The sequence below is a fragment of the Camelina sativa genome, chromosome 9 (genome assembly GCF_030686135.1).
Source record: "Camelina sativa cultivar CO46 ecotype springtype chromosome 9, ASM3068613v1".
Lineage (NCBI taxonomy): Eukaryota > Viridiplantae > Streptophyta > Magnoliopsida > Brassicales > Brassicaceae > Camelina > Camelina sativa.
Genome location: NC_141888.1, coordinates 24,037,410 through 24,060,084, shown reverse-complemented (window position 1 = coordinate 24,060,084; position 22,675 = coordinate 24,037,410). Strand labels below are relative to the sequence as shown.

Sequence of the window (22,675 nt, the reverse complement as noted above, 5' to 3'; positions counted from 1 at the left end):
AATTCAATTAAAATAATAGCTTTGTTCAAATTCAAAGAAAAGTTTCCCATGTGGCAGATACTTGGACAAGAAGCAATGCATGATTCGAAACCAATGACACTAATTATTTTATTTTTTTTTTTTCACTATTGTCTTTATTTATAATATAAAGCCAAAGGCCAAGCTAATATTATAAACTATAGAAGCCCAACAAAAAGCCAAATACAGAAATCGAAATACATAAACCAAATAAAAAGGTCCAAGCCCAAGGTAGAAACCCCTCATTAAAGATTAATTCTGAGAATCACTAGACACGTGGCACCAAGGAAGCGTTGAAGAGGACACGTGCGAAGTCGAAGAGTCTGAAGTCGACAGGTCTCCGGTCACCGACATCGGAAAGTATCGCCGGAAAACGTCTAATCCGGCCGAAAAACACCGGCGAACAACGGAGGAAGCTCGATCTGCACCCACAAGAAAGGCGTGTTCCAAATTGCTGAGACGAAGACTCCATCAAATGTGAAAATCTTAATCTTCTTCTTCTAAAAACTATCAACCTTCAAACAAAGAAGATCTACCCAACCTAAAAAAACAGAACAACATAAAAAGAAAAAAGCTAAAAACCTAAACCGAACATCCGCTGCCATGAAGACCAACGCATGCCGGATCTAAACCGGATATGACACCGCCAAAGAGGCCACCGCACACCGGAGTCAAAAGCCGGATATGACGTCGCCAAAGAGGCCAACGCACACCGGAGTCAAAGCCGGACATGAATCGCCGAGGAGGCCAACTCATGCCGGAAGCAAAGCCGTCCATCACCGTCAAACGAGAACGGTCGATGACGGAAGCGAAGACCGATCCAAACACCGGATCTGGTGTTGGACGGATACCATCGGAGAAAAAGTCCGATGTCGAGTTTCTCTCTCTGAAAAATTGAGAGAGAGAAGAGAGAGAAACTCTTTTTTATCTCTCTAACACTAATTATTTATACAGATGATATATGAATTGATGTCATACGAAAAGTCATATTTCAGTTTCTTTTTTACCAGTAGTCTTGTTTCAGTTTTTTTTAATAAACCATTGACAATAATTAATTTGTATTATTTTTTTGGAAGGGAAAGTTTCTGAAAAATCCCCGATTTATTTTATATATGCCAGGAAATATTTAAATTTTCTTTGTTACCAGAAAATTATACATATCAGATATAATAAACCTGATTTACTTTTTTTTTTAATTACAATTTTCCACTTTTGGTAGTGTAACAAACATCAACTCAAATTATTGAAGGTGTACAAATAATGTTCACGTTAATCTTAGAGTTCCTAGTGTTTGACAAAGTCTGTATAAATCCAAAAACAAATCTAATTGAGAAATCGATTAATGTAATTGTGTATTTTATTCTTGAATGTAATTGTTCTTAAAAATTAGTAAAAAACTTGTATGAGGTGCAAGAGGTCAGGGAAACTTATATGTTTTGGTTATATATTGCTCTCGCTATTTGACATTAAGAACTAAAGTTTAATTATTAATTAATCTAAAATTTATGAATGTGGAAATATAGTCCATTACTTTCCATGAGTCCATGACATGTGGCAAAATTATTTAAGTTTTTAACTCCAGAAAATCAATATTTTACGCACAAGATAAAAATTCAAAATATCAATTCAATAAAAATAAAAAGAGTAGTATTACTTTTCTTTAAGTGAAATTCCTCAAAATACCATCATTTAATTATTTTTTCCTAAAATACCACACTTTAAGTTTTCTTTCCAAAAATACCACAATTATTTTTTCCAAAAATACCGCAAACACAAAAATTAATTTTAAAGATGTGAAATTATTTTTCTAGGTTTGGGTTGATAATTTTAGATTTAGGGTATAGTTTTTAGGAGGTATGGTTAAGTATTTAGGGTTTAAAGTTTAGTTTTGAATATTAAAACTTTAGTTTAATTTTATGATATTTTTGGAAAATAACGTATCTTAGTCGTACTTTTGAAAAATAAAAGTAAAAGTGGTATTTTGGAAAAAAAAAACTTATTTTAGTGGTATTTATGAGAATTGTCCTTTCTTTAAAACAATATTTTCATTTTTTCTAGTTCAAAGATAACAAAAACCTGTTTGGCAGTCATTAAGGTACATATTTCACGAGATGGAACCAGTCTTCCAAAAGTCTTAGAGTAGAAGGGTTGTGGAGCTTTTTACCTTTCCTTACTATGGTTGTAGGTGTCTTTGGAGCTTCCTCAGTTGCCACCAGCTCATTCTTCAAAGACTTATCTGACACCAACAAGTATATTGGACATTTCACTCTGATGATCTATGTCGCTATAACTACTCTATATTGGACATTTCACTCTGATGATCTATGTCGCTATAACTACTCTTGTGTCAGCCGAAGGATGCTCCCACAGACACCTTAAGCTGGTGTCTCCTAGAAACTTTGGACCATTGGAAGGTTTCGTTGCTACTCTGATGTTCACAGCCGTATGGTTCATTTTCCTCGTCTTGCAAGACTACTCTCTGGCGTTTGGGATTGGATGTCTTTCATTGCACATCCAGTTAATCTTCATGGTATATGGGTACAACTCTCAGTTCATGAACCTTCTCCCGCCACTCTCCTCTCTGCTCGCCTTGTTCCTTGTTATGCCAGTCTTCTAAGGTGCTACTGTGAGTCCACTGGTCATAATTGCAGCGGTTTCTCTAGTAGCTGCTACCTGTTTTGCAATCTTTGTTGTGGACGGTAGTACCAAAAGTGATTCGGGGGTGAGAGTATAGTCTGTACTAGGAACTATTGTAAAGTGGTTGGATAGGTTTGTAGGTACTTCTGATATTCGACTTTTGAACCTAAAAGAGGAGCATTTGTATGAGGCCACATTTGTTGAAGTTTAAAAGATTTTTTTACTCCGGCTAAATTCTTCACCCACTGAAAGTTGCATTTATTCAAGTACATAGGAATTACCAAAATGTATCCGCAAAACAAACCCTTATGAATTCTTGCCCGGACCATTCCTAACATAGAGAAAAGAGACCTTTCATATTTTTAACCAAATGGGGCTCAAGGAACAGAAACATTGACACAGACACAGTGAAATGATCCGACCCATTTAAAAAAAAAAATTAATAATTATATAATTAGTGGTCACATACCCACTAGCCACCTAACCACAATCAAACCAAGCAGCGAAAAATAACCAACAGATACCAATATCCAATAACCAATAATTCGATAACAATATTAAATCAATCAGCGTAAGCAATAAAACATCAAACCAGCATCATAACAATGTTCTACTGACTCAACTCTAGCAACCTAACAGAAGCCAGACAACAACCAATCGAGCCACTAGAACATCCTCCTCTTCATTGCCTTGATTCCACGATCACCCGTTGCCTTTACCTGCACCACAAACACAAATTGAGATGCATGAGTATTTGATAAACACTCAGTGAAGCAATCCTTCCATCTACTGGGCTATACACACAAGCAACTGAGATACCAATGTCCAAAACAATCAACAATCAAGACATACAAACCAGGAAACAAATATCGTCTTCGCTGGAAGGGAGGTGTCGACCGACACCAGCCAAGTCTCGACCGACACTAGCTCTTGGTCTCGACCGACACTACCCCACAATGTCGATCGATGCTGCTCCATGGTGTCGACCGACACCTTCCTGGTGTCGATCGACATTGACTTTGCAGACACGATCTGCTCGAAGCCGAGAGTCGAATCTCGCTTCTCATCACCTCCAATCCGTCGAAAACTCAATCCCAAAGCTATATGAATCCGTAGGAACCCTATAGCACCCATAACAAGCAAGAAAACACCACAAACAAAACCAAACAAACAAGACAAAGGAAATCTCAGGCTTAGATCAGAGATGGTCATGCACTCACCTCTTTGCAGAAAGCTTCTGACCAACAACGACGAATCCCACACTACTAGCAAACTTCTATAACCCTCCTAACCTCAGATCTCCCAAGAATATCCAGCAATCTTCCCAAAAATCACCAAAACTTCAAGAACACTTTTTTCTCTCTTTTCTCTCTCAAAAATTATGGAACGACGACAAACAAAAACTTCCCCAAAACCCTTTTGCGTCGATTTCCACTTAAGTAACCCGGTTCTATGGTTTCCTCAAACCAAACAGACTCAAATCGACATTTAAGTCGAACCAGAAATTATTGGTGTCGACCGACACCACCACTGATGTCGATTGACACCCATCCCCAAAACGCACATTTTGGTTCGCGGATGTTATATACAGAAACAAATTCGTTAGATTAGGGTTATAAAAACTAAAATCCCTTTTGCCAATCAGGTTTATAAATAACCTCAAGGTTATAATTTGTTGTGAGGGTACGACAATTTTTATTTATTTATAATGATCAGGTATCCTTAATCTAATCAGGTCACATATCTATGGAACTTTCTAGAAACTGATCAGAGGAAATCCTTCTCTAATCAGGATTATTAAAAGAAAAAAAACAACTCAAACTATATGAAACAAAAGTTTGAGTGGAAGACTGAATACTGATGAAGAATACCGTATTTTTTTTCTATGACCTTTTTATAAACGTTATACTTTCTCTCGTTATGCCTTCTTCTGCTATGCCTTCCCGTGGCAGCTCTTTGTTTATGAACTTAGTAACATGCATAACTAACATAACTAACATAACTAACATAACATAATCTAAAATGATATTCTGTAGATCTTTTTATGAAAATCTCATTATATAAAAATTGATTTTTAAAGATAGTCATCAAGATAATTTTGACACATCAATTGTATTGATACTGACACATGTTAATTTTAAATTTACTAAAACATTTTATGTTTAAAATTTGTAAAAGTTCTATCCTTAAAAAGAAATTTATACATAAGTAAAAAAATTATTTTTGTATCTTATTATTTAAAGGTTTGCTTTCAAAATTAGTAACTCACAATATTGTGACATGTGTCAATTTTAACGATTAGAGATTTTGTTATGTAGAAAACAAAAACTTAGTTTTAACAATTTTTTAAAAAAGTATAGAGATAATTATAAGAAAATAATTATTTGATAATTATAAGAAAATAATTATTTTCTACAAGTTTTTAAAAAGATAACTCTAATACGTATAAAACAACAAAATGCTTTTTAAATAAACTTTTAAAAGTGAAAGGGTTATTACAAAAAAATCATAAAATTAAAAACTCTTAAAACATTAAAATTTAATCTAATATGTATATAAGAAAACTAATGTTAAAATTTTAAAAATATAATCATAAAAAATATAAATTTAAACATTTTTAATTTAAGTAAATTTAAGTTTAAAATTTACTTAAAAGTCAATATTTTTAATTTAAGTAATTTAAAGTAAACATTTTTAATTTAACTAATTTAAAATATAATTGGTATAAATTTAAGTTTTTAATCAAAGTTTAACGATCTATATCAAAGTTCAACGATATATAAGAGCATCTTATGAGTTATTTGATTATCTACAATCCTGGCTGATCCTCACAACAATAAAATAACCAAACACAATCAATGACTATGGATTTAACAGCTGAACAAAATTACAATTTTTTTTTTTGCGCAGCAGCAAGTAATAATATTATAGAATTATTACAAAGTTTAAATCGTGAACCTTAAAAACATATACATTTAGGATCTAATTAAAAGGTAAATTTAAAAATCTCCTATATATTAATAGAGAAACACTCTCACAAAAAAAAGTTGAAGTGTCGCGCTCACATCGCTTCTGTGTCTTTTTTAAATTAAGGCACTTACATTTCATTATTATTTACATAAATATGTTATTGACATATATAAGATAATGTTCTTTTCTATTAGTTTTTTAAATGAAATATTTTTTCAATAATCAAAATCCGGAAATGTATTTAATTATCAATTTCATAATGTATTTAATTATTAGATTAAATTTCACAAACAATAATAAAATTATTCATTTATTTACCACTTTTATACATTTTTCATATTGCATTTTTAAACTTACGATTAGTTTAAATTAAATCGATTAGTCTAAAAAATCTTGCTACTTATTTGAGATTAATCTTAAATCTCAAATAATAATGTTACTCATAATATTTTATTTAATACGATTTATCCCGCACATAGTGCAGGTTACCTAGTAACATATTATTACAATTGACATTGTATAGCCACAGTTTACATAAAAAAGAAAAAATTGTTCTCCATAAATCATCCCTCAAATAAACAAGTTATAAAAAACCTCAGGGAAATTCACAAACTTGCAGCCTATTTTCATTTGCCAACAATGTACATAAATCAAACCTACGCATGGCCAATTTTATCAAACATGAACAATCAAATATCGACGTTGAACATGTAAAGATGTTATTCTTAAGAAGATTCAAGAGAAGACATTAAAACGCCTGACCAGTTTTAGCAACCTTGATGAAAACATCTTCAAGAGTTGTGTCCGCAATTCCCCAAGCAAACACCTTGAAATTGCTCTTAGCCTTCTCCACCGCCTGAAACACTTCCGAGATCCGAACCTCCTCCTTTGGGAGCTCAAACTTCTGAGTTCCCGCGATCTGATATATCTTCTTTGCATTTGGGGAAACATCTTGAACCAACAACTCAACATCTTTCTCATGTTCAGTTGATGTTGTCATTGTTAACACACATGATCCACCATACCTGCCCTTCAGCTCTTTTGGGTTCCCTATGCATTGTAAACTTCCATCAACAAAAATTCCTAATCGGTCACAAAGAAACTCTGCTTCTTCCATTGAATGTGTAGTGAGGATTATCGCAGTGTGTTGTTTTGCGGATTTGATGGCTGTCCATAGACTCCTTCTTGAAGCTGGATCAAGTCCTGTGCTTGGCTCATCCATATAAACCACCTTTTATTTAAAAACATATAAACCAAATGGAAAAAGGATATGTTAAAAGCTTGAAAAACTTTAGCTCTCTAAATGCAAATAAGGTTTATCAGTATGTTTTTAGCATATGAGTAAGACGCAGTGGTGTACCTTAGGACTTCCCATAAGTGAAATGGCTACACTTAGCCGCCTTTTCATTCCTCCACTGTATTTTCCAGCGGGTGTATCAGCAACTCCTCCGTGAAATAGGTTCACACTCTTAAGAGACTCTTCTACAGCCTAATAACCATAATTTGACGATTTGATACTCTTGCATTAATATATTTGATAAAGTAAGATTGATAACATACTTGGTTGAGATCAGGGCCTTTGAGATTTTTAAGTCTTCCGTAAAAGAAAAGATGTTCTCTCCCTGTCAGTGTTTCCCAGAGCAAACTGGTAAATGACAGAAAATACAAGGTAGAGCGATAAAACAACTATATGATTGTTAGGAGACCCTCATCAGAAAGTAGATGGAACCAAAAATAATATACAAGGGACATGAATCTTTCCACTCATATAAATAAAATTTGACTTGGAAAACAAACTGAACAGATCTTCAACAAAAAAAATGTTCCCAAGAATTTAATTACTTACTCATGTTGTGGGCAAACACCCATGCTGGTGTATACTCTATCCATATCCTTGCATATGTCCAAACCTCGGACAAAAGCTGACCCTGAAGTTGGTTTCACGAGTCCAGTCATCTAGGCAAAAGAAAAAAAGCAGTACAATGTTTTGCTAGACAAAGTTTTTCTTTTAAGTCAAAAGCTAAGCACACAATATTTGTATTTCTCCCCTTTGGGTACTGACCATATTGATAAACGAGGTCTTCCCAGCACCATTGGGACCTAACATGCCAAAGCATTCACCTGAAGGCACAGCGAGAGATAACCCACTAATTGCCAGTTTAGGTGGGTTCCCATCTCTACCAGGATACACCTTCTTCAGGTTGTCACATACAATGTCATGGCTTGTGCTTGGCTCAAGCATCAACTGCTCGACTTTTTCTCTCTGATTTGAACAAATTTCTTCTTACCAAAACAGCTCAAAAAACGAAAAACACATAGAATGAGTTGTGTATAATTCTTTTGCAATACCTCCTGAATGACATCTAGCTTCTCCATTTCTACGGATACAGAAGAACCCTGCTTTTTTAAGCTAAATTTTTGTGGAGAAAGAGATTTCTTGAAGGTGTTCTCCAAGAATACAATAGGATCTTTCGCGGTTGAAGAAACTCGGTTCATATAGTATGTTACAATGAGAGCGAGAAACCCCTCAATGATAATGATGGAGAAAATTTCATCCATTGCACTACCTCTAAAATGTTTCCACTTCATGCCATCCCTTCCATTCAAGTTTCTCTGGAAAGCATACTGGGAGAATTCATACAACCCACGGTATAAAGAGAAGCCCGGATACAACTCCAAGACAAAAAAGCCAGCGTCCTGGTAAAAAGTAAAGATATATAGTACAGTTTTTGACTTTTAAAAATATGTCTTCTTCAAGTTGTGTATAGCTTACTGGGAAACGATAAACCTTCCACCAGAAACTGGAAGAGGAACGCGCCTAATAGCCCGGATCCGAACACATATATATATGCAGCAACTACAGTTTGGGTAATAGAGCAAAATGTGTTTCTCTTAACACCAATATGTTCCCAGACCAAATTTGAAAAAGAAAACATGTGACTTTGATTTAGTTATTACCTGATGCTGTCACAGCTTTTGAAAAAGCTGAGGAAACTAGAAAGGCAATGGAGATTTGCAGATTTATATAAAGAAAATAGAAAATGAATTGGATACTGTAGTCATTGAACCGGAAGAACTTAAGTCCTGCAAGAAACTATAGCTTTAAAACTTTTGTTCTATATGTATACATAAGAAAATATTAAATTAAGATATGTCAGTGATTCATTTAGTACCTATTGCTGACCCAAATATCATCAAGCATACAATGTATAACGTCGATATTGCGAGAAAATATGCATAGGAAATCATCCAATATGAAGCATCTCCTAGTCCGTGCATTTTCATTATGATTCTAAGACGTTGCTGCTTCTCATACACCAATGAGTTCAAGATCACCTGCATAGAAAATATCTCTTATAACTATTGAAAATGTATGTATATTAACCAAAGGTTCATATTTTTTTCTCCTAGGCAGAGGTTAAATTAGTTCCCATGATATAGGGTTTTGATCATAGTGGAAAATTACTGCCAAGTGTTGGAGATCATCATATACTTATAAGAGTATGAAGCAGTCCACTTGAAACGAACTTACAGGGAACAGAAGAAGAATAACCCATGAGAAGAAAATGGGGCCAACGAGAGACGCCATGTCCATGCGAAGCCTAGTTTCTTGTTTTGGCATTTCTTTCACAAAATCGAATAACATCTTTGTCCCTGAGCCTTTCAAAAACTGAAGATAAGCATTTGAAACCTGCAAGTTTTAACAGAGTCTATGAATGGGTTTGAACAAAAGACCAGTTCTATACAACACTTAATTTACTAACATACCAACACTTAATTTCTTACCAAATTGACTGAGCGAGGAACTCGGACATACTTTACACGCCAATCTTGCAAATCTCCCTTGTATGTAGTGTAATACCAGATGGTCACATTGAAGTTGCTCCTATCAGTGTCCAAGAGATCATAAGCTAGTAAAACCAAAAAAAAAAAAAAAGAGTCAGAAGTTGTATACTGTACGTAAAACAGAGAAGAATGATAAGACAAGCGGAATAAACCTGCAGCGACCTCATTGACGATCTCTTCATGATTTCCTTTAAGATAGTTCTTGAAGATCTCATCGTTGACCTCTATGGAGTTATTTCTCCAGAGACTCAATCCTTGAACGCATCTCACCTCTGTTTTGACACTTTAACCATTAAGTTAATCGGCTGGACGAGGAGTATCACCGTAGACCGTTTGATTTAATTAACCGTATTCTCTTGTTTGAAGGCTATACAAATTAAACATTGAGTATCATCGTAGTCTCGTAGAACCCTATGATTTAACCATATTCCCTTGTTTGCTATCTTGAACCATTTTCTAGCAAATTTCTTTTAACTGAGTTTAATTTTTTTTTATTATGATAGATTGCAATTATGTAACTAAACTACAAAAATAAAAAATGTCAATTGTGATTTGAGAATAATATTATAGTACACTGCATGTTTCAAAATTAAATCATAAACTCTAAATACTAAACTCTGCCCCTCAAAACTATATCCTAACTGTAAAATATAAAATCCAAACCTAAAAAAATTATATAAATAAATTTAAAATATTGTAATTATGCCGAATAGTGCTATTGTGGGGTGTGTGTTATAATTTTCTATAAAAATTGTTTTAGTACTATTTAAAGGTATTTCTCTAATATTATAGATTATGTTTCATTATTAGAATATTTTGTTGAATATATTTTATATTTAAAAAAATTTGAAAATAGAAAAGTTCTACATACTCATTATAACTCTTTATTCAATATTTTCAATTAGGATTGCATATCATCACCAGAATAAATTTCAATAATTTGAAGATATCTATCATAAAATTTTGCAAAACATAACTTATATTAATTGTCGCTGACAAATATATGTACTTTTTGCCAGGTTTTTGATTCATTATGAATTTTCGTTTGATATTTTTCTAGTTAGAGTAGCATCTCTTCACCATAAAACTTGGTTTAATGCTATTTTAGGATATTTCTCTTTAAGGGAAATTATGTTTGTACTTTTTTATCATAATTTTATGTTTTGATGATTGTGTTTTTTACTACAATTGCTTTTAACAGTTGTGTTTTTTTTTTTTTTTTTTTGGTTTTATCATAAATCAAATGTACTCTTTACAAAATTCTTAGCATCTAATCTACCGTTGAAGTATAACACATATATAATTTAGTGAACCTAATACCTTTCTGAAACTCGAGAGGTGGTTGTTGGAATGAGAAGGATGGCAATGTAGTGGCTGGGGTGCACTGAGGTTGGATGCTGAAGATGGGAAGATCTGAGTAAATCCCTGGATCACGATAATTGGTGTAGTCTGTCGCTGATGTTGTACCCTGAAAATATAAATATTCATGAAATAAGTCTGGAGAGATAGAGAGAGACTTGATGATGATAATGGAAACAACAAGAACTCAAATAGAGAAGAACTTGCCAAAACAGTATAGGCAAGATTACGCAAGAAAAGGTCAGAGGAGTTGACCGTGAAAGAAGTACTGAGCAGATTCTCAGATAAAGCTAAAAAGAGTGAAGTTTAGTTCGAGACGAAACAACAATATTGTATAGATAATATCGAACAAATCAGAAGAGGGAGAGTATACTTGCTCCTAGGGATTGGTTATTCCCAGTAACAAGTATGGTCACAGGACAAGATCCTGTTCGTTTGCACGAGTCACGACGGGCAGGATCAACAGAACGAGTCTCAGGACGAGGAATATGTAACAACGGGAGCAATGGTGGAGGGTTAGGGAAGGCACAAAAGACTGCTTGGTTTTGAGATGAAAATTGTAAACCGCAACTCCTTATTTCGCATTTGCCATCTCCATTTTTGTCGTCTATGCATCGACAACCACATTGATTATCAGCAGAGTTATTAACCAGTGTATCGAACAGAGCTTGAATGCACACTAGAACCACACAGAGGTACAAGGGGATCACGATCAGCCGAACGTTGCTCCATATGTTTCGTTTCTACACCAATGGAAAGAAGATATATAAAATAATTACATTTTCCATATATAGATAATATAACACATGTATTGTTTGGCCAAACCTGATAAGTTAAGTTTTTCTTGAACAAGGCATTGGCCTGCGTCAAGAAACTGGCTGCAACAGGTTTCGCCATTGACGAGTCTTGGTATCAGAATTAGATTGATACCAACAAAAAAAAAACAAAAAATATTCACAATTCGATCTAAGTGAGACGCTTTTATTTCCACTTGCCAATTATAAAGTGGTTTAGGCCATTAACTTTGTCTTGATCATTTGTTACTTAGCATTTGTGTTGGCCAACCGAAGGTTGCAAAGGAAAGGAGCGATCCCACGACGGCACGACCAACTATTAATAAAATTCTTCAACCGACATGTGTGAAGTTTGAGTTGTTTTTTTTCTTTTTTCTTTTTTCCGTATTGAGTTGATTTCTTTCTACTTAAATAATTCATAACGATAACTATTATTCCATTTTGGGCAAACGTGCTCTCGTCTCAGTACATATCACACGTAACGTGATGATACATACATATATCTCACGAATCTAAAGGATATTGTCGGATAATTTCGTTGACTATATAGGGCATGTTCGTTGGAACGACATTGATCTCTAACGTTAAGTAGTGTCCAAAGTTAAACAATGCTTTGAGTGTCCAAAGTTACACAAGTGCTGTGAGTGAGAACTACTCTATAAAGATGATGTATTACTAGACTCGTTGTGATGACAAACCATTAGCAGAGTTTTGTGAATTTATTAATTATGGCTTTATGAAGAGTGAACCAAATATTTATAATAGCCACAATTTACAAAATTCATATAGGCATAGTTTTTTCATGTATCAACGTCATTATTCACATCACATGTGAGCCCAAATTGATTTAGCCACAGTTTACTTAAGAGAATTTTGTTATTACATAATATCATCGAGAAATTCACAAATTTTCAGCCTATTGTCATTTACCAACAATGTACATGAACCAAACCTATGCATGGCCGATTTTATTACATGTAAAGATGATAATCTTCGGAAGATTCAAGAGAATACATTAACGGCCTGAGAAGTTCTAGCAACCTTAATGAAAACATCTTCAAGAGTTGTGTCTGCAAGCCCCCAAGCAAACACCTTGAAATTCCCCTTTGCCTTCTCCACCGCTTGGAAGACTTCTGAGATCCGAACTTCCTCTTTTGGGATTTCATATTTTTGTGTCCCTGCAATGTGATATATCTTCTTGGCGTTTGGGGAAACATCTTGAACCAACATCTCCACATCTTTCTCATGTTCTGATGATGTTGTCATTGTAAACAAATAAGATCCACCATACCTTCCTTTTAGCTCTTTTGGATTACCTATGCATTGTAACCTTCCGTCTACAAAAATTCCCAATCGGTCACAAAGAAACTCTGCTTCTTCCATTGAATGTGTAGTGAGGATTATAGCAGTGTGTTTTTTTGCGGATTTGATGGCCGTCCACAAGCTCCTTCTTGAAGCTGGATCAAGTCCTGTGCTTGGCTCATCCATATAAACCACCTTTTCAAAATAAAATCAAATATAAAAATGGATATGTTAAAGCTCTCTAGATCACATGAAATAAGGGTTATCTCTATAAATTTTTCAGTACATCAGTATATGGTGTACCTTAGGGCTCCCAATAAGTGAAATGGCTACGCTTAGCCGCCTTTTCATGCCTCCACTATATCTCCCAGCAGGTTTATCAGCAACTCCTCCGCGAAATAGGTTCACACTCTTAAGAGACTCTTCTACAGCCTAATTAATAACCATCAAATAACGTTTAAATACTTTTGGGGTAATATATGAAACAAGTAAGATTGATAACATACTTGGTGTAGACTAGAGCCTTTAAGATTTTTAAGTCGTCCGTAAAAGAGCAGATGTTCCCTTCCTGTCAGCGTTTCCCAAAGCAAGCTGCGGTACACAACAAAAAACAAAAGAATGATGACAGTTAGCTAGATAGACTGGAATAAGTTCAAATGTTTTCATGAATATAGTTTACGTACTCGTGTTGTGGGCATACACCCATGCTAGTGTATACTCTGTCCATATCCTGGCATATGTCCAAACTTTGGACAAGGGCTGTTCCGGATGTTGGTTTCACAAGCCCAGTCATCTACCAAAAAAGTATTAGAATATTTCAAATCAGAAATGGAGATATGTCCACTCATTTTCAATTGGTTCAAAGTGGGAAACCAATAAATTTTCAACACTATAACTACTCACAAAAATATATAGAGTACAACTTGTATTATTCAGGAGTGATAATTTGTATAAGAAGCTAAGTACATATAATTCTCTATCCATTTGTGTACTTACCATATTGATGAAGGATGTCTTGCCAGCACCATTGGGCCCTAACATGCCAAAGCATTCTCCTGAAGGCACTGCCAGAGATAACCCCTGGACTGCCATTTTTGGCGGATTCCCATCCCTGCCTGGATACACCTTTTTCAAGTTGTTGCATACAATGGCATGGCTTGTGCTTGAAGGCTCAAGCATCAACTGCTTGACTTTTTCACTCTGATTAGAACAAGTTTCTTTTCATCAAAAGAAAAAGAAAAAAAACTAGAAAAATGCAAAGAACATGAAATGTATCTGTGAATTATTTTTGTTATACCTCTTGAGCGACATCTAGTTTCTCCATTTCTATGGTAACAGTAGACCCATGTCTATGCCTTTGAGGAGAAGGAGGTTTCTTGAAAACTTTTTTTAGAAATAAAAAAGGGTCTTTCCCGGATGAAGAAACTCGGTCGATATAGTATGCTGCAATGAGTGTGAAGAACCACTCAACAATCATGATGTAGAAAACTTCATCCATTGCACTATAACTGAAATGTTTCCACTTCATTCCATCACTCCCATTCAAGTTTCTCTTAATAGCATACACAGAAAACTCATACAACCCACGGTATAAAGAGAAGCCCGGATACAACTCCATGACCCAAATCCAGCGTCCTGGCCGGAAAAGGTAAACATTATATCAGAATTGTGCAATGGTCAGTTTTTGAGAATATATATATATATATATATAGATATATTTTCTTTAAGTTGTGCTTGATATATAGCTGGCTTACTTGGAAACGATAAACCTTCCAACAAAAACTGGAAGAGAGACCCGCCCAAGAGCCCCGATCCAAACACATATAGGTAAGCAACAACTACATTTGAGCCATAACACAAGAAAGTGTTTCTTGTAATTAACACCATTATCATGTTCTTAGCACATGTAGTTATAGTGAGACTTTAATTAATACCTGATGCTGTCTTAACCTTTGAAAATACTGAAGACACTAAAAAAGCAAGGGAGATTTGCAGATTTATGCAGAGAAAATAGAAAACGAACTGGATGCTGTAGTCATTATACCGGAAGATCTTAAGTCCTGTAACGAGCAATAATAACTCTCAAAAATGCGTTGACCTTTATATAACAAGATTAGAAAATATTTACATTAAGATATAGTAGTAACGACACAAATACCTATTGCTGAGCCAAATACCATCAAGCATATAATGTATAACGTAGATATGACTAGAAAATATGCGTATGTTATCATCCAATATGGACCATCTCCTAGGCCATGCATTTTCATTATAATTCTTAGACGTTGCTGCTTCTCATACACCAATGAGTTCAAGATCACCTGCATAGAAAATGCTTCTAACTATTAAAATCCCATGATTGATTTTTTTATCCAAGACTGAATGAAGCATTCTAATGAAAACAAACTTACAGGGAATAAAAGAACAATAACCCATGTTAAGAAAACGGGACCAATGACAGATGCTATGTCAACGCGAAGTATACTTTCTTGTTTGGGCATTTCTTTCACAAAATCGAGTAACATCTTTGTCCCCGGGCCTCGCAAAAACTGTAGGTAAGCATTCGAAACCTGCATTTATGTTGCAGAGTCTAAGAATGGGTTTGTTCAAAAGACTTGTCCTAGGTACAAAAAATTATGAGGCACTTAGTTTCTTACCAAATTGACTGAGCGAGGAACTCGAACATACTTTACTCGCCTATCTCGTAATTTAAAATCTCCCTTGTATGTAGAGTTATACCAGATGGTCACATTGAAGTTGTTCTTATCAGTGTTCAAAAGATCGTATGCTGATATAAAACCAGAGAAATAGTCAGAAGTTGCATATGTAAAACACCGAGACAAAAGATAAGAGAAGTGGAATAAACCTGCAACGACCTCATTGATGATCTCTTCAGGATTTCCTTGACGGTAGCCTTTAAAGATCTCATCATTGACCTCTACAGAGTTATTTCTCCAGAGAACCAATCCTTGAACACATCTCACCTCTGCTTTGACACATTATAACAATTTTCTTATAAGCTAGCTTTGAGTGAGTCCCAAGAAATATTAATTTTTAACAAATTAACTTGGAACATAGAATGCAGTCAGATTACATTTAAACTTACGAAGAACAACTGCTTAAGTATAATCTACATCGTCAAAAAAAAAAAAAAAAAATCTAGAATCTACATATTTATGTTCACTATATTAGGTCCACTTGACTGTTTAGTATTACATGTTAGAAAGAATTTTACAAAATAAATTGTAACCTTTTGAAAAATCTCCTAGAATTATTGCAGTGAATAACACGTCAACATGATTTTGTGAACTAATTACTTTTATGAAACGTGACAGGTGACTGTCGGAACGAGAATGACAAGTTGGTGGCTGGAATGCACCGAGGTCGGATTTGGAAAATGGGAAGATCAGAGTGTATCGCTGGATCATAATAATTGGTGTAGTATGCTTCTGATGTTGTACCCTGAATGTATATAAACTCAATGATAAATCCTGGTAGACTAAAACAACCAAAAATCAAGGAGTGAAGAACTTGCCAAAACATTGTATGCGAGATTACGCAAGAAATTGTCAGATGAGTTCACCGTGAAAGAAGTATCAAGCAGATTCTGAGATAAAGCTAAAAAAAAAACAAAAAAAAAAAGTGAAGATTATAGAGGAAACTGTTAGGATTCCACATATATGAAGTTAGAAAGACCCAAAAGTTAAAACTTAAGAGATGGAGTAATTAAGAGGCGTACTTGCTCCAAGAGAATGGTTATTTCCAGCAACAAGAATAGTTACAGGACAAGATCCTGTTCGTCTGCATGAGCCATGGGCACGATCAACTGAACGAGTTTCAGGACTAGGAATTTGTAGCAACGAAAGCAACTGTGGAGGATTAGGTAAAGCACAAAAGGAGGCTTGAGTTTGTTTTGAATATTGTAAACCACAACTCTTTCTTTCGCATTTGCCATCTCCATTTTTCTCAATGCATCGACAACCACAACGATTATCAGGAGAGTTATTAACTTGAGTATCGAACAAGACTTGAATCCCTACTAGAAGCACACAGAGGTAGAAAGGGATCACGATGAGCCGAACGTTGCTCCATATGTTACTTTTCTATAACAGTTGATATAAAATATATTAACATCAATGGATATTGTATCAAGGACGTAACACATGCAAGTATGTATTTTCGTTGCGCAAACCTGATAGGTTAAGTTTTTTCTGAACAAGGCGTTGGCTCTAGTCAAGAAACTGGCTGAAACATGATTCGCCATGGATGAAGCTTCTGTACTCGCTTCTTCTTTCTTTTTTTTTTCACTCTGTTTTGGATTTTGTGACGTCAAGTACTTATGATATTCAATGTAAGATCCATGTGATACGCTTTTAATTTGACTTGCGGATATTTAATGGACTGAGATTGAGACCATTTTTATAGTATTATAAAAAAACGAAAGTGGTTGAGCTATTAATTATGTATGTTAGACTGTTACTCATAATTTCAGCTAAATTTCCATTTTATTAGTATTATTTATTTATTCAAAAGGTTAACTATCACCACGAATCCGACTAATTCCAAAAGTTTTTGAAGGACACTTATAAACTATACTTAGTGGGAAGTCCACATCATGCTTAGTTAAAGTCCACTACTTAACCCAAATACAACGTTACAAATTCCACACGAAAAATCAAACACGAATCTCTCTAAATTGATATGACATAATGAAACCTAGATTGTCATCTTCTCGCTCGATACATTTCCTCTACCTAGAAGACTCGAATCCAAGGATCATCCCCTACTAGACAAACGAGTCAGCTTCACTTGTTATTTATTTGCATATTGCCAAAGAAAGGGAGTGATTCCATGACACATAAATTCTTCAATAACTATATCACACGAATCGAGAAGATATGTGGGGGCAATTTAGTTGACTATATATGGCCTTACCGTTAGAAAGACGTCGATATCTATAACACGTTAAGTGTCCAAAAACTTAAAACAATGATGTGAGAAAGACTCTCAATCGTGTCTTGCTCAAAGATTGCTGTGAATTAATTGATTTCCAATAAATTAATACGCAGCTGCTATGGTATAACATCATGACCATTTACACCAAATGTTGTCCATTTTGTCAATTGATTTATGCATTCGGATGTAGCGTTTGTATACAAATTAAAACCAGTTGCATCAAAATGAATGTAAAAAAAATACTTAGTTAATTTGGATGTATTATTGAAACAAATTAAAACCAAAATATACTTAACAACACTCATGAAACTACTCATTATTCTGGATAAAATATGTCATATTCTATGTAAATTCATTATTTTACGTCAAAAAATAAAACACATGAATTTGCACCAGTGCACCACAATCGGAGGATTACAATATCTTACCGTCAAAACAACAAAATCTGTTTTTTCGTATAAAAATTAGAGAATCTCGTTTTGGTACTAAAACAGCGAAATCTTGTTTTCACACAAAAACTATGGAAATGGAAAAAATGTTCTATCTTGTGCATCCGCGATAATGATCTCTTGTATCAATATCATTAACTTCTCAGCTCAAATTTATATAGCCACAGTTTTCATCAAGTTTTGGTTTTACATAAATCATCCACACGAAAAAACCTTAATAGAAAACTTGCAGCCGATTTCTTCCACTAACGTAGATGAATCTAACGTCTGCATGCCCAATGTTATCATACACGAAGCTGTTGGATATGGGCTTTGCCCCCAACATTCCTAAAGCCCAAACAGAAGATTCTCAAGAGGTTTTGGGTCAAAAGTCTTGGATCAGGCCATCAGGCCGCAGGGGTAAAATCGTCATTTTGCCAGAAGACAGAAGAAACCATAGGTCAAGGTTTCACTATAAATATCTGATGTCATTGTCACGTCAGGAGATCCACTTTTTGGGCAATTAGAGAAAGAAGAGCAATTATTTTCGTATTAACTGCGCTTAGCTCCTTAATTGTCGTTTTCTGTAAACCCTTCTGAAATTCCACATTAAATAAAGAACCAGATCCGATTTATTCCCACCAAAATATTCGTATTATTTACATTGTCGATTTCATACATCAACAGAAGCAGCAAATATTGACGTTGAACACAGAAAAAAATATATATGATAGTGTTGTTAGTTTGGTCGTTTGTCGCCACAGGTTCCCGTGACTATAACAGTGTAAGAATTATAATTGAGTTACGTCATTAAATCTTATAAGATTGCATAATTACGTATGTTAAGTGAAAAGGTGTGAATAATAGTTTATGTCAAAAAGTCACATGTGAAGAGCCACGACTCTTATCTCTCCTATTGTGACGAACATCTAATATAATAAAGTTTAAGGCGATGGCTGGTGCTTTATATAGTTGACATTTGTCCATTGCTAATTAAATATGGTCAAAATTGTCAACTTAATCTTTTGGTAATTAAAAAATTTGCCTTAAAAAACAAACAAATGGGATCTGAACATGCAGCCCCTGTGTTTCTCTTCCTCCCATACGGTATTTAAATTGAAGCTCGAATTTAGTTTTAGTTTTGCATTCTGCTTTTAAAAACGTAACGTCTTGCCATCAAAGTAAATTAAGTCATTTGATAATTGCTTTCTTATTTATTTCCAATTAAATATTAGTAATCTGTTTTCCATAAAATTATAATCTAATAGAATTCAGTTTCTGATTACTTTTTTTTAATTATTATAATCTATCTCCCTCAATCTACTGGGAATCAACACCCCCACCCCACACACTAACTACGCTTTTACAAATGTTACAACCTAAAAAATTTGCTCTCTACTCTACTCTAGAGTTACTCTCTAACGATGACCACCGGTAAAAATAGGATTGTTTTTGGGAAGCTTCATATTTTATAAGAAACAATCTCTTACTCAGCTTTAAATGTCTCTTCCTAGACGAAAATGTAAATCAACTACCTAATCCACACCACACCTATCTCACCTACTGTATATTAAAACCCTCCTCTCTAACTAATTTTTTACTTGCTTTCAGACATGCAACTCACCTATCTAAGTTCGAAGATATGTTGATTCTGGGAAAGCAGTGTCTCTCTTTGGGAAAAAATTACCATTGAAACACATGCCAAACTTCTTACACTCTGGGCAGACTATTTATATTTGAATGCAACATCGTCAACCCAATGTTTTTGTAACTCTAACAATTCCGCAAAAGATATTATATTTCATATACATCTGGTTAATTTTGTATTTGTTTTCTCCTCATTCTCCAACATGTAATATATATTGCTTCCAATTAAATCAGTTTTTGTCATACTTTTCACATCAGTTTTTCCCAATATTCGTACAATAATCTTTTAAAATGAACAATAATCTTATAGTCTTTCATATTTTCCCCAGTAACTATTTCAAGGCAAGTAATGTCACGTCAATTTTAGTTGGCAAAATTTATTAAGACCCAAAAGATTTGTATATGATTGAACAAATAGAGACTTACGTCAAACAACAAGGATGGAGGCCAGGGAATATGACCAATTTATATTTTATTTTTACTACTATTACTTAAAACATCGTCTAGCGCAAAATATTAAATATTTTCTAACTGCATGGGTTTACTATATTTGCGACACATGTCTTTCTCACTAATCTTAAATTAAATATTTTTTAATACTTCATTTTATTTGTATCTTATATGGTGGGACTTTAATTTTTTTTTAACATTGTGACAAAATATATTTTTTCCAACTTTTTGTTTCAACATGTAATATATTTCCTAATGAAATCATATGCCATATTACCAATAAATAAAAACTACTGATCAAACCAATTATAAAAAAAAATGTTTTCATACTTTCAAAGTAAAAGTTGAAATCAAATTAAATTATGATAGACTTATTAATTTATGTTCTAATATATTTTAAAAATTACATTGTATTTAATAATCATATATTTTGTATTAAAGACAAAACTAAAATAAAAATTTAATTTGTATTTAATATTTTATAAGTTACAGTTTGTATATAAATATTTTAATTACTTATATTTATATTAAATATTTTATTTCATCATCGTGCGTAGCATATAAGCTAAAATATTTGTAATATTTTTAAGGAACATTTGTTTTTGGTGTAAAGTGAAAGTGGTTGAAGTTGTGTATTGCGCAATAGGTGGCACTACATTTCATGCACTAACTGTAATTTGAAAATGAAAAACTCTGGTTTGACCTTGACACGTCACACGTTCTCTCCATCTGAAGCCGTGGGAATACTCCGGTGTGTTGTTTTCAATAAGTCTGGAGTGTGGCAATCCGTTGTTTCATATGTTTTTTTATTTTATTTTGTGTACTAACTATTTCAATGTACTATTCAAACTAAAATTGTCAACCCAAGTCACTTTTTTATTCTTAGGCCAACTTAGATGAATTGGACGACGAGGTGGCTTAGCTCATCAAAGACTTAATAGGGAAGACATTCTATTCCAATGTCAAAGAGTCTACATACAATTTCACGGCTCTATGTACTAGAGTTTCACTGTCAGTCTGTCACATCTATCAAATACGATCAACAACACTTACCCTTAGAACTTGAAACACACATGTGGAAAAAATTCCAACAAGGAATCATAAACCATTTACGCTTGAATTTTAACATTTTCAATTTTACATTTTTCCCTTTGTTATTTTAACAGATAATTACTGATGATGTAAACCAAAACTTAAAACTGAGGTTGAAGTCTCTCCAAGATTTGCAAGGGATAAAGGCATTGATTGAGGTTTTAACATTACTGGTCTACTGTTGACAGGAAATACAACAACAAAAGTAAAACAACTTCTGATGTTGGGAGAAACCAGCAGGAAAAGGGAATAAAACACTTGTCGTTTCATCTGCAAAGCAAAGACAAATACAAGCCACATAAAAAGAAGACAGTACAAATTTCAAATTTCACCGTATATGTCTTACAAATTGGTAGCATCCCAAAACAACACATTCAAATTGTAAAACAGAGAGATATTTTAATCTTTTATACATTTTGTTATTTAATAAATTAAACAAGACTAATAAATTAAATTATACATCAAGGTTTGTTTTTAGTAATGAAGTGTCGGTTGGGGTTGGGTATGGATAAATTATTATTTATGCTATGGATTATTCAAATCTCCTTGTGATGATGATGTCAAATATGGACAATTAGTTGATCTTTTCATCAGAATTGAATGATTTTAGGTTTTTAGAAATTGATTTGTTGAATTTAGTATTAGACATTTCTCTTAAGGATAATATAAGTGAAATTTACAAGAACATAAGATTTCTATTTTTCTCACTTAAGCTTGTAGGTAACTCTCTTTTGAAGAGAAAAATAGTCTTTTTCAATAATTTAATATATACAGTTTGATTGTAAAATAAAAGTAAAAATAAATTTGTGTGTAGCACGGAATAACCTCTAGTATACAGTAGAACCTCTATAAATTAATACTCTTTAAATTAATACTCGCTATAAATTAATAAATTCTACCGGTCCCAAGTTGGGCCGGTGTAAAAAATGACACATTTCGATAAAATAATAAGATAATATTTATTTTGGAAATCCTATGTAAAAATATGGTCCCATCAATATCATAAATTAATAATCAAATAAACTAATATATATATATATATATAAGAAAATGTAGTGAAATATGACTTTATTTTGTTTGTTTATTCTTGAATTTCGATTCTTATTGGAGCTTATCTTAATCTTTTTAGTTGGTATCTTCTCAAATAGCATCCAAAGATTGTGGAGAGTCGTAGAT

At 33.7% G+C, this 22,675-nt stretch overlaps 1 protein-coding gene, 1 long non-coding RNA gene and 2 pseudogenes across 2 annotated transcripts; all 4 read right to left on the bottom strand.

Annotated features, from left to right (window-relative positions):
- Nucleotides 1-106: 106 nt before the first annotated feature.
- LOC104711241 (uncharacterized) lies at nucleotides 107-994 on the bottom strand. Its single transcript, XR_755226.3, has 2 exons — nucleotides 601-994; nucleotides 107-440 (listed from the first exon to the last, which is right to left on the bottom strand). It is a non-coding gene; the product is annotated as an uncharacterized LOC104711241 (long non-coding RNA).
- Nucleotides 995-6,373: 5,379 nt separating this feature from the next.
- On the bottom strand, nucleotides 6,374-6,856 carry LOC147938638 (ABC transporter A family member 3 pseudogene; annotated as a pseudogene).
- A 611-nt stretch (nucleotides 6,857-7,467) lies between these two features.
- Nucleotides 7,468-11,727, bottom strand: LOC104711242 (ABC transporter A family member 6-like; annotated as a pseudogene).
- A 754-nt stretch (nucleotides 11,728-12,481) lies between these two features.
- Nucleotides 12,482-17,380, bottom strand: LOC104711239 (ABC transporter A family member 4). The gene is made up of 16 exons (XM_010427923.3): nucleotides 17,119-17,380; nucleotides 16,666-17,029; nucleotides 16,462-16,544; nucleotides 16,244-16,388; nucleotides 15,793-15,912; nucleotides 15,584-15,714; nucleotides 15,338-15,496; nucleotides 15,085-15,247; nucleotides 14,861-14,986; nucleotides 14,681-14,764; nucleotides 14,224-14,561; nucleotides 13,923-14,126; nucleotides 13,610-13,719; nucleotides 13,433-13,517; nucleotides 13,230-13,358; nucleotides 12,482-13,121 (listed from the first exon to the last, which is right to left on the bottom strand). The coding sequence occupies exons 1-16, from the start codon at nucleotides 17,188-17,190 to the stop codon at nucleotides 12,627-12,629; spliced, it is 2,808 nt and encodes a 935-aa protein (XP_010426225.1). The 5' UTR covers nucleotides 17,191-17,380; the 3' UTR covers nucleotides 12,482-12,626.
- Nucleotides 17,381-22,675: the final 5,295 nt, after the last annotated feature.

Coding starts and splice junctions, on each gene's coding strand:
- LOC104711239 (XM_010427923.3), bottom strand. CDS start 17,190: ATGGCGAATCATGTTTCAGCCAGTTTCTTGACTAGAGCCAACGCCTTG. Junction 16,389..16,461: donor ATCTCGCATACAATGTTTTG/GCAAGTTCTTCA, acceptor ATATACATTCAG/GGTACAACATCAGAAGCATA. Junction 14,987..15,084: donor GGTATTTGGCTCAGCAATAG/GTATTTGTGTCG, acceptor TGCTCGTTACAG/GACTTAAGATCTTCCGGTAT.